The following is an 8872-nucleotide window of genomic DNA, read 5'->3' on the forward strand; positions in this document are numbered from 1 at the left end:
TCAATTCATGCAGCCGCAGATCATCTGGTTCTTGGTTTTGTCGCCCGGGTACTGGTACAGAGTTCCAATCAGATCGCCTGCGACTGGGCGAGACGTGCCCGAGTAGCACATGCCCCCGTTGAGACCCTGCTTGAAGCAGTAGGGGTTGAGCGGGGTGCATGCATTCGGTGCATCATCCCGCTCAGCCGGCGCGTTGCACTTGCAGCATGATCTATCGGGGTTGCTGGTAGGAGGCGCAAAGTAGCTGCCAAAGACGCTCGCACTGTTGGTCGTTGACACGTAGCAGAGCGTGTCCAGCCTGCAGTCAGAAAAAGTCTTTCTCAGCCTTGCAGCTGTGAGAAGGTTTTGCCAACCCAAGGGGAATCCCCCCCTGGAGTTGGGCTCATGCTTTTGGGTTGTAGGGAGGAGATCTGGTCCGCCCAGGACTGTCTGCTGGTGACTTTCTGGCAAACATTTGAATCTAGCAGTCAACATAATTGACTGCCAGACTTACTAGGCAGATCAGAACTCCCTGGCATTGCCTAGGACCGTTGAATAGCGCTATCCGGGCAGCCCTTGATCTTTTCAAATCGGTGAGGCACTGTCAACCCCTGCTTATGAGCCAATGCGGCTGCGCTCATGCATGCATGAACAGAGCGGCTGAAGCCACAAAATTGGCTCAGTTCTCATGCAGGGACAACTTCTGACATACAGGCGGTGTCTTGAGGGTCCGCATCTGTGGAGCTCAGAAAGGGGTGGGATGCTGCTTCTTCCTGCAGTGTGTCCATAAGACAAACGGTGGCTGTCCAAGTCCTCACAGATGACCATAACTCCGCAAAATTGGCTACCTTCATATGTATTTGTTTATGGCTACGTTGCCATCAGGAAGTTGACAGTGTAGCTTTGAAGATCTGAACTGAGCCGCAAAAACAAGCAGGAAGCCTTTGCAAGAAAACCTACGTGGTATCGTTGAATAGCACCGAGAGGTCGGTTGGAAAGCGAGTCAGGTTGAACAATGCGCCGTCGGCATTGCTTGGATTGCTGCAATACTCCGCTGGTGGGCCGGGGGGACCGGCGGGGCCGGGGGGACCTGCGCAGAATTGAAATACAAATCTTTAAATCCCAACCAACTGTGCTGTCAGCATTCTTTTTTCACAGCATCCTCCTGACAACGTCCTAGCCTGGCATTAAGCCTGCATTGCATGTCAGCACAAGAATCCAGCTGCTTTGCAGACCTGTAAGCTTCCGTCTAAAATGCCGATACACACTTTCTGCAAGGCTGCATGCCACACAAGTTCCTGTCCCTGGCACCTTCTGCCAATCCGGTGTAACAGTTTTCAAGCGTGTGTTTCTGTTTGACATGGTCTCTGTGTCCAGAGCTCAGAATGTGCGGTGCAAGGAACAGTTGCATTAGTACAAGCAACAGCGGCAAAGGTGTCCAGAAGATGGATCCAGGCAAGCACCTGTCACAAAGAGCCCAGGTGCTCCAGTAGCGCCACCAAGACCTGTGCCACACATGCAGCATCATAGCACCGCTGATCGCATCTAATCAGGCATTTGCTCTGCGGACATTGGGTTCTTAAAAGGGCTCAACCCCAAGATCCCACTCGTCTCATGCCTATAAAAGCAGGATGTGTCACAGCCGACACAGCAGACTTTAGCAGAATCCAATGGCACCCACGGATGAACAATCTACATGTGCTGGATGAAGATAGCCCAGCCAAAGAGCAAGTAGGCAGCAGCACGTCCTATGAAGCCATGCAAAATATCACAAGCAGCAGCAAACAGCTGTATATGCTGACCAGCATGCCCTGAATACAGACCACTCTAGGCCACAGATGAAAAGACTTTCAGTGAAAGAAACACTGCTTGCTGTGCATGTTGCTCAGTCAGTAGAATCTTTTGAGTACTAAATTCATGAATTTATTATTACGGTAGTATCAATATATTTCACGCTTTTCCTGCCTAGAGGCAAGAAGCGTCCTGCAGACAGGCTGCAGTTAAAGGCTGCCACGATCCTAACCCTTGTTGGACTCGCCAAATCCAAGCAAGACTGCTCACTATTTATATGCCCCCTGCCAGCCGGGCCCTTGGGCAGGTGCTGTTCTTACCTGGGGTGCCTGGGGGCCCTGCAGGGCCAGTCGGACCTGCACGATGACAAAGTATTTTACTAATGTTACTATGCTGTGAATAATCATGGCCTGTTCAGGCTCTTCACTGGCAACTCCCTGTGAGAGTTGCAAATGCAAACAGCATCTCCAGGGGGACAAACAAAAACCAATCTCGCACCCCGTATGATAACAGAACGTGCTTTGCAGAATTTAAAAAAGCCAAAAGAGCACATGCATTTTTACCGCCCTTTATTCAGTAAGTGCTACAGAAGCAAGCTTAGCAACATTGCTCTCTGTGCAAGGTGTGCACATGCAGTGGGATGACAACACTCCTGGTACCCATTGACTGGGTTGCTGACCGCTGATATGAGCTGTGCAGAGCGGACTAATAGAGAAAAAACCAGAGACGTATTTATTGAACAGGAGACTCAATGAAGGACAGGAAGTGTCGGTATTCTGGTTGTGCAGCGATTCACAAATGTAGAGGGGTCTATGATGGTGCACACCTGCTTTCGACCCTGCACTGAAGGCGCCGGTGCCATTGGTCTGCGAGGGTGGCAAAAGGTTTAAGAGTATTTCTCTTGGGTGATCCGGACGGTTCAAACCCCTGGTGAAAGTATCTATAGACGTGCCATGCAAGATTCAATTTATGTCATGCATGACCAGGCACATATTGGTGTCAGACCTGCAAAGGACACTGAGCATCCTGAAGCCAACATGCCACCAGTAGTAAGTTTAGGGCTGTCAAATCCTCTTTGCATGCCATGCCTGGCAACTAGAAGGCATGTCGGCAGGACTCCAGACAGCATCTTGCGATTGAGATTTTGAGCTCAAGAAGCACACACGCTTGTGATCAGAGCTATATCAAAGCTGCTACTGGAGTTCAAGGCGACTCACCACCAGAAGAACCAATTGGTTGACGACTGCCTGCAGGCCGGTCAGCTTGAGCTGAATACTTGTGACATTCGTTTCCAGGGCTCCAATTCTGGAGTCCTGGATCGCCTCCATCTGGCTGCTAGTCAGCAGGCTGATTGTGTCGACCGATGAGCCACCTGCGCGCATGTGCAGGCATGACTGAGCTGGTGACCACGGTATGTGTCATGCCGTGAAGATGCCTCGTGATTCTTTCATCTGGTGAAGACGGCACTCTTATCCGGTCTTGACAAGGGCTTCTGAGTAAAATGCCTCGCTCAGTGGGTGTCTCGGATGGTGCTCTCTGGCATCCTAGGAATTCCCAGAGTTTCCACACTGTTTGGGCACAAAACTGGACTTTGTTTTGGACGGAGCAGAAGGCCATCCTCTAAACTAAGTCTCACCTCTGTACTGTCTGTCGACAGCGAAGTGCTCGTTGCCAACGGCATTTGACCCCGTTAAGGGGTTCAGGGGTTACTGAAGACCACCAGGCCCCTTCTTTGAAAACAGAGGTAGAAAAAGTGGGATTTCCCATATGGATATTAATAAGATGTCTATTTTGACTCTGATCCCATTCCAAAAAGTCCTTCGTCTGGTGAAGACAAAATTAACGATGGGGCAAACACATAAATTGCCTGCACCACTCGCAGAGGGCTGTGCTATAGGTATTCATCCAGCGTCAAAAGCGAAAACTTCTGATACAATAGGTTGCTTGACGCTCTTCCACTCTATCAGATGCCAACCGAGAAACTGCTAGGGCTAGAGACCCTCTGGAGTCGCATTCCCAAGTTCTTGTGGTATGAGACAAAAATTCTTGAAAGAGCACCGAAAAGAGGAGTCATACCTGCAGCCGTGTTTATCACTTGCTCGGCTTGGGCGGTTGCAGCCATGAGCACGGCGCAGAAGAGCGCCGCTCCTTTGAGCAGCCGAAACCCAGAATGGAACCTGTTCAACGAAACTTTCACTTTCAGAGAAATCTCACTGTAGAGCTTCCGGCACGCTTGCCGTCCAACAGTCCGTCTTGTCATGACATCGGAAACACACTGTTCTGCACAGCACTCTCAGTGGCTGCATACGGACGCTTTTTCGGATGGTCTCATGCAAAAATATCTCAATTTACTATTGTACGAATCAGGCGTGCGTTGTTTAGCTCATGTTGTTGCAAGCACAGAAGCACCGAGAGCGATGAGAAGCGGTCACCTTGCTGATGCCACCATGCTTGCTTTTGCTCGAGCGTGCTTCCCTTCAGGCGCAGCACGTACACCGTGAGATGTTAGGTACAGAAGTCGGTAAATTGTTCTGCGTTCAGCTTCTGTTAAATTGTCTTTTGAGAAAAAAGGGCGGTCGCCCGCGCGGCCGTGAAGTTCTGACGGACAAATTGTGTTACGTGTTGTCCCGGACAACACGTAAATCGTCTGAATAGAATGTAACATACATCTTGGGCTTCGTGCTGCTGTAGATTCGTGCAGACTTCGCATAGATCGCCTAAAAACATGCTTTGCTAGCAACCGCCGCAACCAGCTCCGGTTCTCTGCCAGTCCTTTCTTCCTTCAAGACCAGCGAATCCACGCCAGTCGCATTTATATCAAGCGGTGCGAGAATTTGTAACAGGAGACAGTCCTATTCGCCCTCCTGTGGACTCCCAGCTGCAGATGAATTTCGTCGACAGATGGGGCGATCATTCGTTTGCTTCTCTACAACGAGGGGAGGATGGACAGTACAGAGGCATAACCCTAAATTTTGTTGATAGCTGTGGCACTGCTTGCGTTGTTGATGTCGATTTACAACATTTTAAAGCACATGAGCTTCAGAAGCTCATATCCAGAGGTTGCGCAAGTGTTATCCTCACTGTGTGACTCCGAGTCACACAGAGTATCTGCAACGACTCAAGAGGTCGTTGCAGGCACATACAAAGTGCTGCAGTTCTCAGCTCTTTGCATATGCATGCAGCGGCAGTGTGCATGCAACATGCAGCACACTGTCCAGATCGATCCTAATCCTTTCTCCCTACATACCAAGGAGTCCAATTGTGCTGGGCATAGAAAACGCTTATTGTACCATCCGCCTCTCCAAGGAAGGAAGGCATGCATAACAGCAACAACAACAAAAACAGACAAGTTGAAAACAAGGCAATCACAAATAACCTTTGATCTCATAAGCAATGCCAGTTGCCAGCATGGAAAGCCGGTTGAAACATGTTGGAGATGCACTGGTCTCCGAGTCGTCTCTTTTAACAAAAGTAATTTTGCACCCAAAAGCCTTTGTTGGGGCTGGGGCATCTCACGCATGTCATTGAAGATGCTGTTAAAGATAAGGCCATGGTAGGGGTGGGGAATCGCTACAGTGTTTGGCGCAACAAGCACCTCCACATCGATATAATTAAATGTGATCTGCACACAGTCATTGTTGTAGCTATTCTGCTGGGAGGAGGCAGAGGCTGCCAAACAAGCACCTGAAAGGAGCCTCGTACCTGCAGTCTTATCGTCTTGTGCCTTGGCTTGGAAAGCTGCAGCTAAAAGCAGTGCACAGAAGAGTGCTGCTCCGTTGTATGACCCAAATCCAGCAGGGGCCCTGTGACCAACAACGTTCCATTCAGACACCTGTACCGGAGTAGTCCCCGTAGGCAATACAAGAGAGGGGCCCTTACCTCTTGCACAGCAATTATGGGATGTTGGCAGCAACAGGCAGGATTGGAGGCAGACAGATATTCTCTCAAGAGACACCATGGCACAGAGGAAGACCAAGAGCGAGAATGAGATTAAATCATGCTGAATCACAAGTCGTGTCGAGCTCAACGTTGAGCCTTGATATGAATACTTTGCTGCGACCACCATGCTTGCTGTTGCTCGAGTGCCACTCCATTTAGATGCAGCACCTGCACCTTCAAGCTGTCCACTACGGATGTGAAGGACCTATACAACATTTCTCATTTTTGTCGATGTTACCCTCATTGTGGGACGCCTGATGCAGTACATCATTGCAAACTGCAACCTGCATGTCCGCTGGCAGCAGTTTTGACCAGTTCATTGTGAAACTAGTTTTCCCGTAGTCTTCGAACGTCTGGTGCGTTTGTGCTGAGTTATTGTGCTTTACGGCAAAAGCCGCATTGCAAGCCACGATTGCCGGCAAACATGTCTCCACCACAAAGGGTGTGATGATCACTGTAGAGAAATTGCTGCGCATACCCCTCCACATGTACGGACCAGAGCACGCCAGATAACGCTCCGCGAAGCCCGGTCCTTGCAGTTTGCGGGCACAGCTCTTCTGAAAACACAGCAGGAAACACTTTCCAGGCTAGAAAATCGTGCATTCGCAGTGTTGGGCTGAGCCTCAGCCGCTGAGGTAGGCGTCGTTTAAAGATTTGAATTCGGTGTCCATATTTAAGGACCCTGGCGCAGGGCAAGTACGAGGGTCCCAGGTTGTGGTAGGGGCTTGCACAATGCACACACTTGAGCCTTGCCACACACTGCACGTCGAGTATTGTCTGCTGGTCTCGCAATGAGCAGCTGAGCAAGACATTACCTGCAAGGGGGAAGCGAGGGGGGAGCCAATAACCCCTAACATCCACAAGAATCTCCCGAAGTTTCTGAGTTTGGCACGCCCCAGCCTGCACGGCAATCCTCTTGTGGTGTAAGGAAATTAATATCCAGAACTCTCGTAGGTAAATGCTTTCCGCCTGCACGTTGCAATGTCTTGCTTGCACAAGGTGCAGATCTAGTAGAGGTGGCAGAATACAAAGTCCTGCACCTACCATGTAACCCACTGGTACACATTGGTACATCCCGTGCGCTTTTCAAGCTTTTATTTTGCTGGTGGCACTGCGCACAAAATTGTTGGTGTTCTAGGGACGTGGGATGGGCTGGTCAGAAGAAGTCCATGCTCGTCGACTTCTTGACCTGAAGGAGAGGAGAAAGAAGGAGAAGAGCGCTGGGAAATATGCAGTGGCGGAAATAAGAGGCAACTCAGGCAGCCTTCCAGTGGCCATCCTTGTTGGTGAACTCTCTTCCTTGGCACCTCCAGTCATGCAGATTGTTAGATCACCAGTGTTCCTTGTCACTCCATGAGCTCAAGAGTCCCTTCCTACAGTAACAATCGGAAGGCCATACGTAAGTCCTTGAAACGACTGCTCTTTATGCCCGACTGAGCACAACGCAATGTCCTAATGGAGTTGACTCAATGCAGGCACTGTGGCGTCAGTCGTGGCGTGGCGGAAAGAAGGGCGCTTTCTGCGTGGGAGGGACGTGAGGCGGATACCATACATTGGCAGCTGGTTGGCAGAACATGTGCCCAGGTGGCGAGATGACTCGCCCAGGAAGAAAGCTGCAGCAGCTGCCGCCAGGCGAGCCAAGGTGTGCACCTGCACCTCTTGTACCAATACCAAGAGCAACAATTGCTCACAAGGCAGTAGGCATGGAAGAAGAAGGACTTTTACTTAAGTGTCTACTAGGAAGTGCCAGAAGAGGCAGCTGCTGGCCTAGTGTTTGCATCTGGGGCATTTTTCATACGCATGCTGTCTTGAGCAGCAAAACATCTGCACTGCAATGACATCACTCAATGCAGGCCACTACAGTATTGTCCGGAATTGAAATGCTTGGTGCATGAGTGCCTTCATTTAGGCATGCATGATGCCATGTCACAGCTGCCTCCGCCGTGCTGCACCAAATTGCAGACATTCACCTCGCATAGAGGATGTTGCAACTGCAGTGGTGGTCACTACGGTTCCAGAGGAAGGAGCAAGGGTCTGCAGGGCTGCAGGTTCCGCTCATCCTCTTCATAAGTGGATAGGATGACACGTTCATTTGGGAGAGAGGGAGCAACAAGACCAACGGCTTTGTCAAGGTCATAAATGTCGTCTAAATGTCTGCTGCAGGCGCAGAGCAGCTCTGGCAGATCAGAGGCGACGGCGGCATTTGAGGCAGTCAGTGCGCTGCATGCGCAGCAGCCGACAGCGCCTGTTCAGGCTGCAGCCCAGTCAGCATCTGCTGCCACCAGCAGTAGTAACCCCCGCGCCGACTTCCTGCCGGCCTCCGCGCAGCAGGGCACCCCCAAAAAGCCGCGCAACCGCAAAAAGACAAAGAGGAAATAGGTGCTCTCTTTCTGGATTCTGAGCGGCATTATTAGAGAAACTTTCTGACGTAATGAGAATTATAGCACACAAGCGGCAACGGAGAGCATTGCCGGCCAAAGAGCCTGTGTAGCAAAAGAGTATCACCTCCTGCAAATTATTACCTGCCTCTTGCAGGCGAGAGGTGACCGCAACGCTTCGATAATGGTTGTGAGCACGATCAAAGAATTGTGCAAAATCAGTATAAACTATTGGAGGAACACCTCAAGTTTAGGCAACAAGGATGGCCTTTAGAATTTGGTGAAACTGATTGACCGGCAAACTGGTCAGCTTGGTTGGAGGCATGTATGCAAATTTCACCCCCAGCTCTGCTCTAAACAGACCAAACTGCGACCTCTACCAACCTTTCTTGCAGCGCTGCGAAGGTGGGACCTCTAATTGCAGTTACTAAGATCCACAGTAGTCCAGAAAAAAATGTCCTACTAGTACTGTCTGATATCATGATATCACTATCAAGTTGATAGTATCAACATGGCCGCTCATTGGCGTTTTTCCAAGTCTTTGAGTCCAATGTAATGCCGCACAATCTCAGCATGCCTCAAACTTGTTGAGACAGAGACCCTGGGAAGATATCAAATCATCCTGATATGATATCTTCATCGATGCGGATCCATATCTTCACTAGTGTGCTGGACTGGGTACCCACTCTCAATAAAGGTACAGGCTTGAGCTCTTCATCATTCTTACAGTACTATTCTTCTTTTTGCACCAGCAGAGTTCTTCGAAGCTCAAGATTACATCCATA

The 8872-nt window shown here is 50.1% G+C and overlaps 2 protein-coding genes across 2 annotated transcripts; one reads left to right on the forward strand and one right to left on the reverse strand.

Annotated features, from left to right (window-relative positions):
• Window positions 1-4219, reverse strand: COCSUDRAFT_62889 (hypothetical protein; the record flags this gene model as incomplete). Its single annotated transcript, XM_005647838.1, has 8 exons — window positions 1-298; window positions 940-1069; window positions 1443-1484; window positions 2091-2126; window positions 2597-2636; window positions 2988-3142; window positions 3847-3947; window positions 4203-4219. 8 exons carry the CDS (start codon window positions 4217-4219, stop codon window positions 1-3), a joined length of 819 nt encoding a protein of 272 aa, XP_005647895.1.
• A 2255-nt stretch (window positions 4220-6474) lies between these two features.
• Window positions 6475-8660, forward strand: COCSUDRAFT_65875 (hypothetical protein). The gene is made up of 4 exons (XM_005647839.1): window positions 6475-6663; window positions 6848-6995; window positions 7185-7351; window positions 7873-8660. Exons 2-4 carry the CDS (start codon window positions 6857-6859, stop codon window positions 8086-8088), a joined length of 522 nt encoding a protein of 173 aa, XP_005647896.1. The 5' UTR covers window positions 6475-6663; window positions 6848-6856; the 3' UTR covers window positions 8089-8660.
• Window positions 8661-8872: the final 212 nt, after the last annotated feature.

Source organism: Coccomyxa subellipsoidea (assembly GCF_000258705.1).
Source record: "Coccomyxa subellipsoidea C-169, whole genome shotgun sequence".
NCBI lineage: Eukaryota > Viridiplantae > Chlorophyta > Trebouxiophyceae > Coccomyxaceae > Coccomyxa > Coccomyxa subellipsoidea.